The sequence below is a fragment of the Lipophrys pholis genome (assembly GCF_963383615.2).
Source record: "Lipophrys pholis genome assembly, chromosome: 8".
Lineage (NCBI taxonomy): Eukaryota > Metazoa > Chordata > Actinopteri > Blenniiformes > Blenniidae > Lipophrys > Lipophrys pholis.
The window spans coordinates 28794109-28812976 of NC_137630.1; the positions used below are offsets into that span (position 1 = coordinate 28794109).

Here is an 18868-nt window from a genome sequence, read left to right on the forward strand (position 1 = left end):
CAATGCATCACTGAGGAGGTTCATCAAATCCTAACAGTGTTCACAGGCTGTCACATGTACCAGAGATCCGAGCTCACTAAAGCAGCTCAGAAGAGCAGCTCACTCACATTTTATTCAGGCTTTATTTGTCAAAATTGTCAGCTTTCCTTTCCATGTCATCCCCTCTCTCTCTGTGTTTCCCTCCCTGATTCTCCGACGCCAGCCCGCCAGCGGACGATTGTCGCTCTTGATCTGCAGGGAGCCGTCAGGGAATCCCCCAGGGAAGCAGGACAACCGCTCATGCGTGACTCCAGCTCCTCCATGCATTGTGCACGAGAACCTTCGAGCTCCTTGTTACCGGCACCGACTGGAACCTGAGGAGCAGCTGGTGACGCTCTGTCCGGCTGCTCCTGTCGGCCTCCAGCTACAGTTGTTATCAGAAACTGAATACGACTCCGGCGATTGGAACAGATGAATAAATGAAAGAGAATCACAGTTTTACTTCAAAAATAATTAAATATACATTTGGATTAGGCAGCTTATCACGCCAGCAGAGAGGAAATTAAAAGCCGCTTCCTGAACAGCAGAGACCACCAAACACACAGAAAAAAAAACTAAACTTTGAGGGCCACAAGCCAGATGAACCCTGGCACGCATAAATGTGCTGTGTGATTTGATTTGTGTGTTTGTTGTTGGTATTTCACATCTGTGTCTCGTTCCGAGTCGCCACACCGCCTGGCTCTCACGCCTGTTTTGCACCTTGTGGTGCAGCTCAACTCCCCCAGCGACAATCAAAAGCCTCGATCTACTCGTTTGGTTTCATCTGCTTTTCATTTATCTAAATAAAATCCTGACTGTGTTCCTGCCGCCGCCAGGAGCTCTCAGATAAGCAACGCCGCAATAAGGAGACTCAGCTGGAGCAATATTGAATTTGATATCAAGCAAACCGTTATTTTAAGCTTCATGTGCGTCCGTCTGAGAGATTACAGATTTCCCACTCACGAGTCTTCGATGCTCACTAAATATCAAGTTATGACCTTTAGTAATATTGAAATGAAGCAGTGAATAATGGAACTATTCGATTACATTAACAATTACAACATTGCACTGTTTTTTGTTTTTTTTTAGAAACTATCTTTAAATTTACCCTCCAACATGTCTGATGCCACCGGAATGTTCATGACTGAAAACATATTATACATTTCTCTTCTGTTTCATTCAATTTGTGAATAGAGTAGGACAAATTCTGACCTCATGACAGCCTTATGTCCGGCTGCTGGAGACGCGCGTCGCGTCGACGCAGAGGCTGAGCAGAAGGGGTTTGCGGCGACGCATAGCGGTCGTACATCGTTTGTGTTTGGAGCATGCGTAAGGCTTTACGGCCATAAGTAAGTAGCTAACAAGGAGCTAAGGGTTTGTACTAGTACTATTAAAATAAAAAAAGTGGTATTGGTGCATTTCTACAAGAAAGTATCATTAAGATTGGCTTTATGTTGAGATTGTGATCATTTTGTGAAACATTTAGCAAAAACATTGACTTTTTCAAAACTTTAAATTTGAAATTTAAAAGTTATTGTGGGACTAGTATCCAGGTCCGGCCCACTCGGGATGATATTGGGCTGAATCTGACCTTTGAAATTAAATATGTTTGACTCCCCAGTTTTAAACTCTAGTTTTTTTTTAAGAAAAAAGAAAATAAAAACCTCTAAAAAGATTCACACATTAAAAAACAACAACAACAACAACACTTCACTAAACAAACTTTTGTTGTTTATGTTCTGATGAAGCTATATCCAGAAATGCTTCATCATAACGTCTTTCAAATGTATATCATGAAATAGTAAATCATCAAAATAACTTTGTGTGCAAACCACGTCAGAGACTCCAGTCTTTACTCTGCCCCACCTTGGTCATCAATTATAGATGCAGAGCTGTCCGTGGTGCTGAATCCTGAGCCATTGGAGTTTCTGCGTCGCTGTCTGTGTGCGTCTTCTTCGGAAAGCCGGTGAAGTTTGTTTGTTTTTTTTGGTCATGGATCTGCTTCCAGCTCAGGAAGCCGCTAAAATCTACCACACCAACTACGTGCGGAACTCGCGGGCCATCGGCGTCATGTGGGCCGTGTTCACCATCTGCTTCGTCATCATCACCATGGTGGTCTTCATCCAGCCCTACTGGATCGGGGACAGCGTCAACACCCCGCAGGCCGGGTACTTCGGCCTCTTCCACTACTGCATCGGGAACGCGCTGACCTCGGAGCTGATCTGCAAGGGCAGCGTGCTGGACTTCGCCTCCATCCCGTCCCCCGCCTTCAGGACCGCCATGTTCTTCGTGGGGACGTCCATGCTGCTGATCGTCGGCACCATGGTCTGTTTCAGCCTGTTTTTCTTCTGCAACGCCGGGAACGTCTACAAGATCTGTGCCTGGATGCAGCTGGCCTCCGGTGAGGGAGCCTGCGGACAAACACTCCGTGGTGTATTTCAAAACCTGCCCATCGCTGGTCAGAGCAAGATATGAGGAAACTACTACTAAGAATTTCAGTGCGCACAATAGTCAATGATTTTTGAAGTACTGAATTGAAAATAGTACTTAAGATGTATTCAAGTTACTTGGTAATTTGCTTCAAGTATCAGTACTGTGGTTAAAAACACTGCAAACTACAAAATGTTCTTTTTCTACTCAATATTACAACTTCTTAAACACATTTATTTAAATTGAATTAACATGCATGTTCAAAGCTAATTGTACTTTACACAGTGGTAAATTCATGTAGATGTTATTGTGTGATTGTTTTCAATGAAAAGGTTTGAATGTAAGATCAAATTGTTGGTAGTAAAACTATAATTAGATTGTACGGTTTAAATTATACTCAAGTACGGGGAAAAATACTTCATAGCACTACATTAAAACTAACTTATTTCACTAAAGCTTCACGTCTACTAGCTTTGCTAAAATATTGATTCCAGGCAATTATTATATAACAATACAACAAAATGAACATCGTTTAATATTATCAAGTAACTTTTGTTATTTATATCAACATATAGCTTTTCTTCTATTTTTTCTTTTTGTGGATCATATTGGTAAGTTGATTTCTTACTTTTTTCAGGTTTACATTTGCATTCTACCTCATGTGTCATTTATAACCGATGTTGAGGGTTCTTAATATACAGTACAACTTTCACTTAGTTAAAAAAAAGACATGATATGTTTACAGAGATATGCACTCTGAAGATTGTCTACCATGCAGGAATCAATAGGTCTTTTTTTTTTTTTTTTCATTCAGTACTGAAAGTTCATCTCTTACAAATCTTGAACAAAAGTCCAACCTGAAGCTCAAACTAAAGCAGAGATCTGCGAAGGCCGAGTGAAAGAAGTCTTTTCCTCGTGGGTGAGACGTTGCTGTCGTCAACCGCCTTCGCACCTTCTCTGATTTCAGTGTTTGTACTGGATGTGTTGCTCTTCAATAGGGAGTCTGCTTTCAGCGCAGACTCTCGACACCTCTGCTGACGGATCGGTTACACGTAACTAGATCAGGTGTTGTTAACTGATGGACATTAGTCACGTGACGATCCCTGTAAGACTCTTGTGTGCTTCCCCGTCCAGGTGTGTTGATGGTGATGGGCTGTATGATCTACCCGGACGGGTGGGACTCCCCAGAGGTGAAGAGGATGTGTGGGCAGAAGACGGACAAGTACAGCTTGGGAAACTGCACCGTGCGCTGGGCCTACATCCTGGCCATCATCAGCATTCTGGACGCCGCGCTCCTGGCGCTGCTGTCCTTCACCCTCGGAAACCGGCAGGACAAACTGCTGCCGGACGAGTTCGAGGTGGAGGGGGCAGGTGACATATTATTCCGTATGAATGTTGCCTGTAATGAATTGGTATCAGTTCTCAACCTACCTAATTGGACATCTTTCCCTTTTCCATTATCTTGTATGGAGAGCAAACCCACGGTATTTTACTGCAGCATTCATCATCTCTCACAGCTCAGAGTGAAGTTAACCTCGACCCAAAGCACTGAAGAAAAAAGCTTGATTTCATATTCATTTTTTTGTTGTTGTATGAGTTCATACATCTATTGAAACGCTTTGAATTGAAAAGCAGGATGCATCCTGGACAGGAAGCTCATCTATCACACAACGGAGAGGTCGCACACACACACTTGATTCAGACACGTTTCCAGTCCGGGAGGAAGCCAACACAAAATGCAAACGTCACACACAAAAGGAACCGAACCTGGAATTGAATCTGTGTAGCAACAGTGCCAACATCACTGTCCCTCTTTCTCCAGGAAACCCTTGAGGACCCGATCAGCTCAGCTGAAACGTCCTGGAAGTTTCAAACTGCTCCCGCTTTCTTCACAGTTGTGGCACACATTATGGTGAAAACCCATCGTCTCCGACGACTCAAATAAAGCAGATGGAGGCAGTCGCTGCGTATCGTATGAAGATCTTTTGTTTTATTTTCAGGTGTCTTGTACAGTTTTTGTAAATGAACGGCTCACACAAAGTCTATGTTCCTGACCTTGACGCGGATGTTTCTTTTTTTTTTTTTTCTTCCTTTTTTAAAACCTCTAGGCCTCAACAAACAACATAGGTTACTTTGATATGAACGGTTTGGGACGCCATCACATAACATCAGATCTCACCATCTCTATGGTAAAAACGGTGACACTGTTGGACAGTTGGCCATACATACAACCGAGCTCAAACACCTTCCATACGCTTTAATAAAACACAGCTACCCAGCTAAATTACTTTAGCTAAGATATAAGATTTGTTAAAAACTGTACATAACTGTAATATACATAAAGGCAAACTCTTTGGTACAGATATATACAGGTATCACTTTTTTCCTTTGAATTTGGGCTTCATCACGTCGTCTGGCTGAAACCTTTAAAACATTTACCTGAATTGTAATATGAGGATACGCCGCCTCGTTCAGCACACCGAACTAAAACCCCAAATACCAGGTGAGGAGGACAGGTTTGTTATGGCTAAAGTGTGATCTACTTTTATCAGTTCGGTAAGAAACTAGAGAACGTGTCTGGAGAAACGTTACCACAGTCAGTGTCAGTGTCAGCCCAGTGTGCAACTTCCTAAGCCTACTTTACAAATACAAAAACCGTACAAGTGTAATACAAAATTATTCAAGAAAGAAGGAACACAGCACTAATGAAAATGTACGAGGGAAAAAACAAAAGTGAACGCTGGTCTTTTTTTTCTTTTTTTTTTCTTTTTTTAAGGGTCAAAAGTGACCAATAAAGGCTACATATCCTTAATTTGTTTGGGTTTTTAGTGCAGGAGTGTAACAAACAAGGATGAGTCACTAGCAGTACAATGACAGGTTCTCTGAGCTGGATGGGCGAGCGGAGCGGAGCGCAGCAGTTTGAGCCAAACGTGACCACAAAGTAATCAAACCCACTGGATTCCTGACGTCGTCACACCTAGAGAACCACCAACCAATACAAAGCAAATGTACACGGAAGCATCAGCTCAATAACAAGAACATTAAAAAAGAAAAAAAATAAATTCGAAAACAACTTAACCAAAATAAAACAAAGAAATAAGAGAAATAAATATTTTTCTGATATGCCCAAACTGGAAAGTGATCTGTTGCAGTCTCTGGAGAAATGTGGGAAGGGAAGATGGTGGGTGCAATGTCAGGAGGCGTCCACTAGAGGGCGAGCCAGGGGTGGCGCAGGCATTCTGCGGCCGTGGCTCTCTTCTCGGGGACCAGCTCTAGCATTGGAATCAGGAAGTCAGTGAAGCAGTCGGCTTCTTCGCGCGGCCACTCGTACTTGTCCACCAGCACCTCCAGGAGGCCCCAGGGCTTCAGCTTGGTGATGTGTTTCAGATCGCCTGCAGACAGGAGCCATGAATCAGCGAGCCGTGCAGGTGGTGCAGCTTTAAATTCACTACAGAGCGCTTCTTTCTGCACAACATATGAACGCAATCATAATATTTCATTTCTTAATAATCCAAGATCATTTTACTAAGGGAGAATATATTTACAACTCCAGTTCAGGCATTAAGCTCAATCCGATGTGGAGACCGGAGACCGTCACTCTGAGCTTGATGGGGAAACTCTCTTTTACCTTTCTTGGTGAAAAAATCCTTGGAATATTTGCCGGTCAAAATGAGCTTGCGTGGGACACTCCCCAGCAGCTCAATGATCAGCGCTATATGGTCTACACAGCAGAGGGCGGCAGGAGGAGAGGAGAAAACAGACGAGACAAACAACAGATTCATCAGACAGCGTCCCGGTCATGGCTCGCTCCGGGAGTGCGGCTGGAGGACGGAGGGAGACGACGACACACCGAACTGGAGAGTCGGACAATAAAAGAGCCGTCAGGCTGCTCGGCATGAAGGCTGACTCATCCTACAACTCCATCTCAACCGTCATACAAACACTGGAGTCTGGACTAATTAGCTTAGAGAGTCTGGAGTTTCTTTAATATTAAAACCAGTTACAAAAGTACTTGTATCAGTACTCGGTATGGGCCAGTAGCTAAAGGTTAGTACTCGTGCTGTGGGATTGGTAAAACCCCCCCAAAATAAATCTATTCTACATTTTGTGATCCTACAGTTCTTTGGCGTTTTCTGTGTTTTAACAATTCTCTTTAAACAAAATTGAACGTCTGATAGAAAGTGATGAAATCAGACCAGGGCTGTGATCGACCTCACGCTCCCCCTTGTGGAGGCAAAACATCAACTAAACATCTCTTACGGAGCCAAATCATTTGGCGACGAGCCGGGCCGTCTTTGGCAAAACTACTGACGCTTCCATCACGTTCAGAAGGCTCAGTTCAAAGTATTGATCTGGGTTTCAGTGCGACGGGAACGCCGGCGTGCGTCGGAGCGTCCGTCTCATCCTCCTGACCGCCTGCCAGAGCGAGCCGCAGACAGGGGAGGGGGGGCGTACCTCTCTTGGTGAAGTATTCCTGTGAGTATTTCCCACTAAGAGCCAAGTGACGCGGGACTTTACCGAGCAACTCAATCATGAGAGCAAGATGGTCTGGAAATGAGGCACATGAGAGTCGAGGGGAGAACAGAGCAGAGGGCAAACAGTCATGTGGAGCGTGGATTAGGAAGGGTGGATGATGGCAGCCCAGTACGGACACAGAGCATGTATGAACAGACCACAATCTTCTGGAAATAAAAACACTGCTACACTGGAACAGATGGAAGTCATTCCCTTTCACATTCTAAAAACAATGAATACTAATCAGGGCTAAAAAATATGGAGCACAGCATTCAGAGCAGAACATGGACGACACGCAGAGCGTATGACCACGCATGAGAAATAAAAATTAAATGGCAGACAGCAATGCAATACACAGTGTGTGAGGAGGCCGGTTCAAAGCTCCGCGGCGTGGCGACAGACAGCAGGTTGGATTTTCATGCCAGAGAAGAAAGTGAGTTCAACAGCGAGCAAAGTGAGAGGAGAGGAGAGGAGGAGAGGAGGAGAGCGAGGTGAAGGGGAGGAGAGGTGGATGAGGATGGAGAAGGTGTGGCCTCGTCTCCAGTGGAAAAAAGCGTTTTTAAATGTCAGGAAATAAACACAGGAATGCTGGTGCTCTTCATTTCATCATCATCATCACTTCACAACACTTGTTTAGCTTCATGTTAAGTACTGAACTTCCTCCCTCAGGTCCTTCACAGCTAATAAACAAACCAGGGACGTCCTGATCACAAGTTTCTCTAAAATCCTTCTCTCGATTTTTAAGAATTGAATTGACCAATCCACAATACTGACATTTTATCTGTCCTGCAGAGCGGTTTTATGGTATATAAAGTGACATGAACTTGTTCTTGGTGTTTTCTTCTTTCACGGCTCGGCTGTACGAGACCTGTGACACCGGTGGGATTTAAGTGAACGTGTCAGAGTCGATGCAGCGGGGCTCGGCAGAGACAAAGGCCACAGCTCCACATGAATGTAGTAACGGTGAGCACGTCTCTCTTTAAATCATCTAGTATGTACTTTATGGTACAGCGCCAGTAAGACTGAGTCTAGCATCAGGACACGATGACCCAAAAGAGTAGTAAGTTCTCAGATCATGTGGTGGTACTGCATGTCTTGTGTTCACTGTGTAGATATTAAATTAACTGCATTGATCTCTGATGTGGTGTGAAGCTGTAGTGAACGAAGCTCAGATGCTTCCTCTTCTTCAAACGCTGCTACTGCAGATATTACTGGTGTCTGCTGGACTTTCTACTTTCAAATGTTTCCACGCCACTGGCATTTCATCTGCTGCAGCGTTTACAGCAAATAAAAGAAGGAAAAAAGAGAAATCAACTGAGCTGATTGGCTATCACTTAAATAAACATTATGATTGGCTCATATCTGATCCTGCTGATCTGATCAGGACGTCCCCGGTCTGCAAACTGACAGTTTGAGTGATCAGTCTACAAAAAAAGACGCTCACACTGTGTCCGTTTCTGCAAAAATGTTTCAGAGAAAATAGATTTCTTAGTTTAATTGAGGCTTTTTAAAGACACATTTTGCTTTTCTAAACCAAAACCAAGAAGTTTTGATGTGTAAACTTACTAGAAACTATGTGACAATGTAAAACACAATAAATACTATGAAGGCCTGATTAAACTGTGACGGATATGAATTATAGGTTGTTTTCTTCTCAATTATGTCAAAGCACCAGGCAGAAACAAGCAATGCCAGCGTTCTTCTTGGAGACTGGACAGCTCGGATTACACTTTTTAAAATAGTTCATAGATTTAACCAAACACTGATGGATAAAATAGAATAAAGATCAAAAATCATTTCTCAGTCGCTACAACTGTTAAAATGTACGTTTGAAACTATTGTTAGAAGTAGATAAAACAAAATGGAGGAGAAGAAGAAGACTCTGCAATACCTTCATCCCTGGAATAATCTTCCCCAGAGTGTGGCTCAAACAAATAGTCTCCTGTGGCCAGCTCAAAGGCCTGAGGAGACACAACGGTCATTATGAGGACAGGGAGAAACTCTTGATGAAGCCAACGTCTCTAACAGAATAAAAAAGGCCCAGCAGCTTCATTTTTTTTCTTAAAGGTGAAGAAGTTTCAGTGTCTTACCATGCAGGCTGTGCTCCATACATCCGCTGGTGTACTGTATCCAGCACCGATCAGAACCTCTAAAGATCGATACTGTCGGGTCTGGATGTCTTCTGTAAAGTGCTTGTTCTGCGAGAGAGGCAGAGAAGGATTTATGCACTTGGCTACAATATATGAGCGCTTTAAACATCCTTTAGTACCACACTGCAGTTATGAACACATTTCTAATCTTAAATCAATAATCCAGACAAATGCAGAAATAATGAATCACTTCTATTTCAGTGGCTGGACGACTCTGTAGGTGTCCTTCCCTTGAAGACTTTGTCTCTAATCAGGAAATCCCTCAGGTTAACAGAAGACTCACCACCCAGCAGGCGTTTCCCAAATCTGCAATCTTGACCTTGATCTTGTCGGCATTGAGTGGCTCAAGAGGGTTGATGAGCAGGGATCCTGCTGGTAGCTTACCTGCAGTCGAGCAGAGAGGGACAGAGACAGAAATGTGGATGACACAAACACCCAGTAGAAAGTAAAGGTAACGTTCAATATGTTGCTGTTTACACGGCTGGGGAGTCTTTGGCCCCGTTTACAAGACATTTCAAGAGAAAAAGCATCTCTCTGTGTGTTTTTGTTTCAGGAAAGCTTTGCATTTCCGCGGCAACATTCTGGAAACGAAGCTCGTCTCCACGGCAACGGCAGAAAAACTGAAAACGACGTAGTAGGCAACGAATTGGAAACTATTACGGGTGACTCAACTGCAAAACTGGCAACACGGAGGCTGCCATGTTGCCATGTTATTGTCCATCTTCTCGCACATGTGCAGAGGAAATATCTACGACTATTTACTTGCACCGATTCTGTCATCGAGGAGGAAACGAGCTTCAAGCGCTTCCAAAAAGTCTCATTTTCACATGTTTACACAGTGACGGGAGTTGGAGCATTTTCGAAAAAGTTCCACCTTGGGAGTCATTTCCAAAAGGCGTTCAGTGGCTCCGAGCGCCGTTGCCATGGAAACGGGCCCTAAATATCTTCTGTTTGTTGACGCAGTGACTTCGGCCGACTCACCGTCTCTCAGACTCTCCTCTTCTCGATAAGGACAGGTGGGATCATCCTCTCCTTGTTCCACTTCTCCCTCTTCCAGCCGAGGAAGGCGGAGTCTCTCACCGCTGTGGGCCCCCCTGCCTTCAGGCTCAGTGTCCGGCTCGGTGAAGTCTGTGGAGTCCACGCCGTTGCACATGGGATAGACGGGAGATTCCTCGTGTTCGTCCTCGGGGGTGGCGCTTTTCTCCGTGGGCCCTGCGTTGCCGTTGTGCTGATCTTCATCCCTCCACTGCGACGACGTCTGCTCCGCCTGCATGTGGCCGTTACAGTTCACCTCCGACAGCTCCTCTGGCGTCACCACCCTCTCTGGAAGACAGAAGCCAAAGAAACCGAATTAAGACAGAGCAGTTAAAGTGTAAGCACTCACCACTCATGTTCATCACTGTTTCTCACCCTCTGCTTCCTCGTTTCCCAGATCCTGAAGCGACACCTGTCTGAGCGGAGCGCAGGCTCGTGCTTTAGGAGACTGCGGGTCGTCGTCCTCGTCGTCCTCTTCTTGTTTTTCTGTGGTCTTTTCCATCTCCTCCAGGTCCAGAATGCACTTCTCCAGCAACTCTGCCTGCCGCTTCTGCTTCTTTTTTAATTTCTTCTTTTTGTTCTTGGACATTTTTACTGCCTGTCAGAGAAGAATGAACAGAATTTAAAAGACATTCATCTCCCTGAGAGCTCGGCAGCTGTAAAGCAGGTTAAAATTAAAACGTAGTTAAATGAGTTTGGACCTGTTTTGGAGTCGGCGCTGTGCTGACTGCAAAAAAGGAATTCAAAGTAAGACATGAGCATGATCTGTTTCCAAAACCAATTATGAATGTACAAAGCAGTATGGGATTGTTTCGTACTTGCTGAACCGGAAGGTGGCGGCGCTCCAGCCCGCTGCCACTCTGTGGCTTCGGCTGCGAGCCTCCGGACGTACGGCTCGTCGACGCTCATCAGGATGTTCTCCGGCTTGATGTCTGTGTGGATGATCTGACACTTTGTGTGCAAGTAGTCCAGGCCTTGGAGAACCTGGGAAATTAGTGCAGGGGAAAAAGAAGAATTCAATCTCAAAATTAAACCCTTTTCACTTAAAATGTACATAATGCTAAAATAGGAATATGGGATAGCAAGTTGAAACCCAAAAAATAATTTCAAGCTATTTGACATTTAGAAAATCCTTTACTAGAATTAAAGAATGCTTTTGCAATGTATACCAATGACTTCAAGGCAGCTTGTTTTGTTCTCACTGCCATCTGTTCTGCTTGCGAGCCGGTTCCTTTTGCTGTTTATATGTTCGAACGAAGCAACATGATCTGGCCTGACTGGTTTCCACCCATTCTGCAGCCTGCAGCCTCCGTTTCTTTTGTAAACTACCGACGGCTGACCCTTCGCCGTGACTCATCAGCATTTAAAAGGTGTGTCTGCGTCTCTCGTATTACCTGTCTGATAATGCTCTTCACGCAAGGCAGCGGCAGTCCTTGGTAATTAGATTTTATTATCCATTTTAATAAGTGATGGCCCAAGACCTCAAACACCATGCAGACATCTGGAGATCGCAGCAGTTAAGATCATAATAAAACATCAGGAAAGTCAGAGTGGAACTATGAGAAGTGCTTAAGGAGCGGGTGGTCATTATCAACAAAGCAGAGCTTTATTTATACTGAAAAGAAGGAAGGTCGAATGAGTGCTCATTACCTTATTGTTAAGGACTCTCATGTTACAGCGACCGCTATTCCCAAAGCATTCAGAGGATCTTATTCATTCAGAGGCTGTAATAGGTGGAGGTCTGTCTGGGACAAACCAAGTTCCATTCCCACCCATCACCTGTTTATTCTCTTATTTGAACAATACTTTGGTCTGATTTAACGCCTGGTTAAAGCAGACCTTTTCCTTCTCAGATTGTTGTGTAAGATATACCACACTTCCATTAGTAAGGTATTTCATTAATAAACTCAAAAAGACAGTGAAGGATACGAGTGCCGTTGACACCAGAGATCTTAAAGTCATCCAGCAGCTGCACCACCATCTCACGGTTCGGGTCATCTGGGTCAGAGTTTCTCACCTGTGGAGAGGAAAGGAAGTTAATAATGCAAGAAAAATTATCGGGATTCACACATAAAACTGTTCGATTGAGGCCCCGTTTTCACGACAACGTGATCAAAGGAAAATGCAAAACATTCATTACACTTTGAGGGTCCGTTTACATGACAAACGTGGAACTTTTGGATAAACTTTGTCGTGCAAATGGGTCCTGAACCAGTGCGGGAGTCACACAATTGTTTCTGCCTCCGTGTCCACATTATACAGTTTGAACACAACATGATGAATGTATGGGAGCTGTCTGACCTCTATTGGACGCCATGTGGGTGCAATATATGGAAGCAAATGAAAAGTCCTGATGGCTCTCAACAGAGTGCGTTTTATTAACAGTAATTTATATTTACCCTGATGTTTTGCATACATCTCAATTCTACTGCAAAATAAACTTTACTCACAGATCTGAGGAGTTTGATCTCGTCCACGGCCGTCTCCGTGTAATGCTCTGCACTTTTCACCACTTTCATAGCAACGAACCTCTTCACCCTGCAGCCACAGAGCAGAGCCACGTTTTGTTAGCAGGGAGAGCCAGAACACAAAACAGAGCAGGATAGTTTGTGACTTACTGAATGTCCCAGGCAAGCCACACGGTGGAGAAGTGCCCCCAGCCCAGTTTTCGGATTACGTGGTATTTTCCATTGTAAAGATCTCCAACTTTAACATGGTGGTAGCCGCCTGGAAGAGAGAACAAGCTGATGGGTCATGAACACAATAAGGCAAGGCACAAGTTATTACAAGAGGTTTGGCTATTGAACATTATTATTATTTGCGGGCACTGACCTTTGCAGTAGTCGTTGGGGTCCTCCTGCTCCTCATCGTCAGAGCCGAGAATCTCCTCCGGTTCCTCGGGTTCCTGAGGAGAAGCTTCGTGCTGGGTCGGCTGCCGAGCTCTGGGATTGGCTGGCTGTCTGAGGGACAAATAGAAAGTCAATATCGCGCATGTAACTGACCGCAAGACAAAACTAAGCATCATTCACACAGAGCTACACTGGTAAATTTTAATCTTGAAAATTAATTCGGGAACATTTATATATTTCAGAGTCACTTTAAATTCATCAAAAGGACTAATCTGTCTTGGTCTTGACCAACTTAATTTAATCAATCCAGTGATCCTTTACATATTTTTTTTCTATTACAAGAAGCAGAAGCTAAAGATTATAAAAAACACAATTCATGTATTTTTCAACAAGCTTCCAAATCATGTGGGGAAAGAAACTTCTCTACCTTCCTGCATTACCAAACATTAAAACACCTTCTCAGAGAGATATTGCAAAACAGAAAATTTTAAATTGGTTCTTTGCTTTTTTCTAATGCAGACGAACTGCATGAATGTTCACAAAAAGTCAGTCGTGCATATTTGTGTAATATCCAAAATACTGATGCGTCTTGGTGACGTTTAACCGAACAGGACAGAACAACTCTGTGTTCCCACAGTTCAGTTCCTGATATGGCCATAAAAGCCAAACAGCCTCATGTTACTTCCTCCAACATGGAGATCAAGGCTGCTCATCTCAGAAAGAGCCGCGATCACATTTAAATACCCAAAACCGAGCTGCTGGTTTCTACATAATCATCAAACTGCTCCTCTGTCCTCCCTGCGGTTATCACAAGTGCAGCGGGTTTGTGCTCTTCTGACAAAACAAACATCCATTAGGCTTATTACTGAATTCATATTTGAACTTGTGCAAATATGATCCTTCATCTAGAGAATTTATGTTGTTACTCCAAATCTGGTGATGAGTAAGACAAGAAGAAGAATCTGATCAAGTCAGTGGGTTAGTCAATGATGTTTAACCGTGTTTTAACGTGGAGTCAGACTGACACACTTTGAAAAAGAACTGCTTTACTGCCGAGCGTCTGCTCGTCACTCTGGGTGTGACTGTCGCTGCAGCGCACAGATTGTTCTAATGTGCATTTTCCCTGAGAGTCTTCTATTACACTGACATTAAACAACCGATTGTGAACTTTTCCACTCCTCCGTGTCCTCAGTGTGACTGAGAGTCCCGCTGATCTTCTGTACATATGCAGCTCAGGACGCACGGATGACTGAAGCATGCGACGGCGCCGTCTGAAGTTATATTTAGTTTCGTAGTACCGCATGTATCTTCCTGCTAATGGGCAGGCCGGTTTGACACGTGCAGCGAACGCTGTTGGAAGGTGCGTTTGTGCCGTTTTTCAGTGAAACGCCACGCTTCGGTGGGCTGATGTGGGCTCCTTCATTCTCTTGTTTTAAATATAGCTCTGGCGGTTACGTAACACTCCGGAGGATGCCACTGGTGCAAGAATGATTAGTAGATTGTTAGGCACACCGCAACAATCAGGGCTGCAAATCAACGCTTCAGCAGTCTATTTTCAAGTTTAACGTAACTATTTTCACAAGGGGAACATCGTGGTCAGCTGAGTTATTCCGGGTGCAGTGCACTGCACATTCCATACCGATGGCTCAATTCTAATATCTTATTAAAATAACTGCCCAAACCTTATGAATAGTGCCACTGCCATGTGGGGGGGAAGAAAAGCTCTGAAAAACAACCCAGTGAGTTGAATCTGAGAGACATTTATCGCCCTTTCACTTCTTTATCTCTGGATCACCGAAGGACCAAAATAAAGTAGGTCTGCATGCATTGCAACCAAGGGCCCTTTGACATTTTCACATGTAAATGTCTGGATCATGGGGAGACTGTATTTAAGCACGTGAATGCACAGGCTTAGCTGGACTTAAACCTGATGTCCTAAACTGACCAGGGACCTCACAAGGGATGAGATTTTTAATTAATCTATACATCTGTACACAAGAGAATCATTTGATGCAACTATATCGTTGCAAACAACATTAACTAAACTAAATGTAGTCAATCCTTTTTTTTTGTGTCACACCTATTTTTAAGTGTCTCATCCTATAACAATGTCCAAATTAATCCAATGTCAAATAGGAAAAACCGTCAATGATCAGCGCTGTCAAACATATTTTAGTTCAGAGGCTAATTGCACCACAATAACTCTTGAATTCAAACTTTAAAGATTTTCTTTGTTGTGGCACAGCGTAGACATGATGAAAATGTTTATTTTTGCAAAAAACTGTTAACTACGACTGAAAATGACTACAATCTCAACATAAAGCCATTTTAATGACATCTTCTGGTGCAAAATACAGGAAAATGTCCAAAAACCTTCTCCTATAGCTGCTGCATTATGTATGTTTTTACAAACCGATCCTGACAGCATGGCTTGAACATTGAGGTAGCTCGCATTCATGAAGATATCTCTGCTTGGGTCTTTTTGTTTAAAAGAATAAAATAAAAATTGACAATTTGCTTGATGGTTTGTCGGGCCGGTTTGACGCCTCCTGCGGGTTGCTTTTGGCCCACAGGCCTTGTATTTGACACCCTTGTCATAGCGGTTGCTTCAATCCATAAGGCTTTCTCTGTACATAATCTCAACACTGAGACTGTTCATTTCTTCCATGATAAAAATGCCTTCGAAACATCCAAGCACGGCATAAAAACAACACAATCCATCCCATATATTTCAGCTTTTAAGTCATTCACCATTTGCCGACACATTCACATGGAGTAGCATTGAATCGCAGCAGAGGGAATAAAGCATGAATCTGGGCTGAGGTCTTTCAGTGCCAAGCCAACATGCATGTTTCCAATTACTTCAGCTGCTACCCACAGTCCGACGAAACGTACATAAGCGGTGAGTGTGGTTGAGCGGTGCTCAGTGAAGACCACATGTGACACGTTAAAGGAGACTTTCAAGTATGAATGTATGGGTTTATGTTAACTAGTGCGTGAACTGACCAACGTTATGATGTATGCAGTGGTTAGTGAGAAGGTTGTGGGTTGAAATACCGGCTGGGGCCTTTGTGTGTGGTGTGCACGTTCTCCCAATGTGTGCGTAGGTTTGATGCCACAATCCAAATACATGCATGTGATGTTATTTAGTGACACTAATATTGTCCCTGGGTGTGGATGAGTGCGAGAGGTTGTCTCTCTCTCTCTCTCTCTCTCCAGTCCTCAATAGTTAGTTGGGATTTGCTCCTGAGCCCTGCACAGGTTGAAACTGTACAGAAGATGGATGAATATAGTGCATGAACAGGTGATTGGCAGGTGTTTGTTCCTATGATGAGCAGACAGCAGAGCTGTTCAGGTTCCAGCCAAATGCCTCCTAGTCTACAAAGTGAATATGTGATGAGATGGGTCAAACACTCACTTTTTGCTGGTCTTCTTCGCCTTGCCTCTCTTCTTCCTCGCCTGGAGTGCCAGAACTGAACACAAACAAGAGACATGTCATGTTTCTATTGTCTCGGGTTTTTTTTTTTTTCTTCCTCTGATCTCCAGCTGACGCTCGGAACACAATGAGGGATGAAAGTATGTGACACGGTGGACACAGATTAACCTCCTGCCAGCTCATATTCTCAGTCTCGTCGGATCTATCCTGGCTCCGAATGATCGCAGAGCCAGTCACCCACTTTTGATGCAGGAGCCCCTCGGTCGTTATCCCGGTGAGACCCACCGGGGGAACCGCTGCTCGGGGGTGGGGGGGGCACCGGCATCAACTGGACTCAGACACTGGAGCTACTGGGTGTCTGATAACCGCGCAGCTGATTGAGATGGAAGAAGCTGAATAGCTAAAACGTCTCCGGCTAATCCTGACGTGAAGCTAACGCTAACGTAGCGCCAGTGCGTGACAGACGCCGTCAATTAAACCGCATATCTAACTCCACGCAGCTCGGCTAAAAACCTCCGCCCGTGGCAGCGGAGGGGAGCTGGCGGCAGTGCGGACGCGTAGGGAATAATGCCGGTGGTGATGCCGGAGCGCGCGGCGTGCCCGGTAAAGATTTACCTTTCCTCTCCATGGCGGTTGGAGTCGTAGCCTAGCCGTTAGCTTCACCAGTGATCGAATGTTCCGCGCATGCGCACTGCGTCTACTGGAGCTTCCCGGTGACGTCAGCAATCGCGCAGGAGGCTGTTTTCTGGATTTTACTCCAACGGGGCTGCGCGCACACACACACAGACTGCAAACACACTATGGAAGAATAAGACACACGATACTAAAAGATCCCAACTGGTTAAAGATTTTAAAAATGGTTGCTTCAAAGGTTTGAGTCCTTGGTCGGTACTATTAAAATGAAATGGTTAAAATTATATTTTTCACATCCTGACTCTATGTGGTTCCATATACCGAGATCTTTTTTTAATAAAATTAAGGGGATGGAATTTCCTTTAAGATGTGATTTTTAAGTCAACAAGATTCCCATCAAGTTGTCTGACTTTTATAAACAGATTTAACTTTTTTGGAAAATGATATTTACCCACCATTTCTCACCTCACAGCTCAAATCTATGGAATAACAGGGTGGTAACCATAAATAGAAAATCAATATTCAAGGGAAAATGGTATGAGAAGGGTCTACACTTTGTGACTGATTTGCTTGATGAGAGAGGACATTTCATTGATTTCCAAACCTTTAGATGATCCTTTAGATGATTGAGAATCTGGAGTGAGCTTTCTCCTTGCAGGATTTTTACTTGGTATCTCGTGACATATAAGTTATGCAGTTACAATGCAATTACACACCTTTCTATTGCAAATAAGATGAATAAAGCATTCTCAATTACTACAACTTCATGAAGTTACACATTGCACTTTCAAGACATCGTGGCTCAGAGAAGGTCGAGACTTTTGTGTTTGAACCACCGTCCATAGCCATTCATTCTTTGTAGTATCGGAAGTTGGTCATTGATCCAATAATTCTAAATTAAGACTGAAATCTAAGAATGGGAATGTGACTAAAAGCATGGCAATCTTGCATGGCAAGGACTGACCATCTTCATCTGCTCTTCAAACTGGCTTTACTATTAATACAAATATACACATACATCAATACGGATGGTAAAATTATCTGGAGACAGTCTGAAGTTAACTTCATTGTAAATATTGGCCTATCGAGGGTCTTTTCACTCTTAAAGTCATTGTGATTTATGCCAAAGATAGACAATTAATTCTTATGAGCGGGAGACCATCACTAGTTCTTCTGAATTGTGCTCAACATAGATTAACTTGCATGTTTTGTAAAAGAGTAGCTATTGAATCTTTCAACACAACAAAGAAGAGCAAAGCCCCCGAGACAATAAGTACAGAAATAAATTCTACATTAAAAATTATAGCAAAGCAGTTGGTTTGTAAGCCTCATGTACAGGAATTTTTGATTTGATAATTAATTTGCCATTAATTGGTTACCAGCTGCTCAGAAAGACCAAATAAATAAATCCATATGGCCTCCAGGTCTGGACTAGAGTTGATCCTTTTTCCCCGATGTCAATGATTGTCAAAGGCAATGGCAAAGAGAAAACCCTCACATGCATGTTTTTAGACTGTGGGAGGAAACACACGCATGGAGAGTACATGCAAACTGCAAACAAGAAAGGGCCAGGGTTTGAATCCACAATCTAATAATTCCAAATTATTCTCAATTACACCTTGGTCTCATGTCAGCTCCAGGTCTCCAGCGCACAATTCAGACACGTTTGTAAACAGATGAAAAATTAGATGTACCGTTCCACTATCAAAAGACCAGAGTGTAATAACTTTGTAATATGCTTTAGTTAAACATGAAAATTCCTGACATTGTTACATGTAGTAACAAAGAATCCATGTACGCTT

At 43.6% G+C, this 18868-nt stretch overlaps 2 protein-coding genes across 4 annotated transcripts; one reads left to right on the plus strand and one right to left on the minus strand.

Moving 5' to 3' along the window:
* Positions 1 to 1937: 1937 nt before the first annotated feature.
* lhfpl5b (LHFPL tetraspan subfamily member 5b) lies at positions 1938 to 4410 on the plus strand. Its single transcript, XM_080468884.1, has 2 exons — positions 1938 to 2419; positions 3583 to 4410. The coding sequence occupies exons 1-2, from the start codon at positions 2011 to 2013 to the stop codon at positions 4059 to 4061; spliced, it is 888 nt and encodes a 295-aa protein (XP_080325010.1). The 5' UTR covers positions 1938 to 2010; the 3' UTR covers positions 4062 to 4410.
* Position 4411: 1 nt separating this feature from the next.
* Positions 4412 to 17126, minus strand: srpk1a (SRSF protein kinase 1a). 3 transcript variants are annotated; one of them, XM_080468885.1, is made up of 16 exons: positions 17049 to 17126; positions 16416 to 16470; positions 12981 to 13108; positions 12767 to 12875; positions 12599 to 12686; positions 12078 to 12165; positions 11543 to 11649; positions 10967 to 11132; positions 10850 to 10875; positions 10524 to 10746; positions 10095 to 10436; positions 9397 to 9497; positions 9054 to 9161; positions 8855 to 8924; positions 6904 to 6996; positions 4412 to 5840 (listed from the first exon to the last, which is right to left on the minus strand). In XM_080468885.1, the coding sequence occupies exons 1-16, from the start codon at positions 17059 to 17061 to the stop codon at positions 5656 to 5658; spliced, it is 1902 nt and encodes a 633-aa protein (XP_080325011.1). In that variant the 5' UTR covers positions 17062 to 17126; the 3' UTR covers positions 4412 to 5655. The 3 variants fall into 3 exon arrangements, 2 of the variants coding, with proteins under 2 accessions (XP_080325011.1, XP_080325012.1); XM_080468886.1 differs by lacking the exon at positions 6904 to 6996 and adding an exon at positions 6077 to 6169 and having other exon boundaries at positions 4414 to 5840; XR_013935521.1 differs by having other exon boundaries at positions 5222 to 5840; positions 6077 to 6996.
* Positions 17127 to 18868: the final 1742 nt, after the last annotated feature.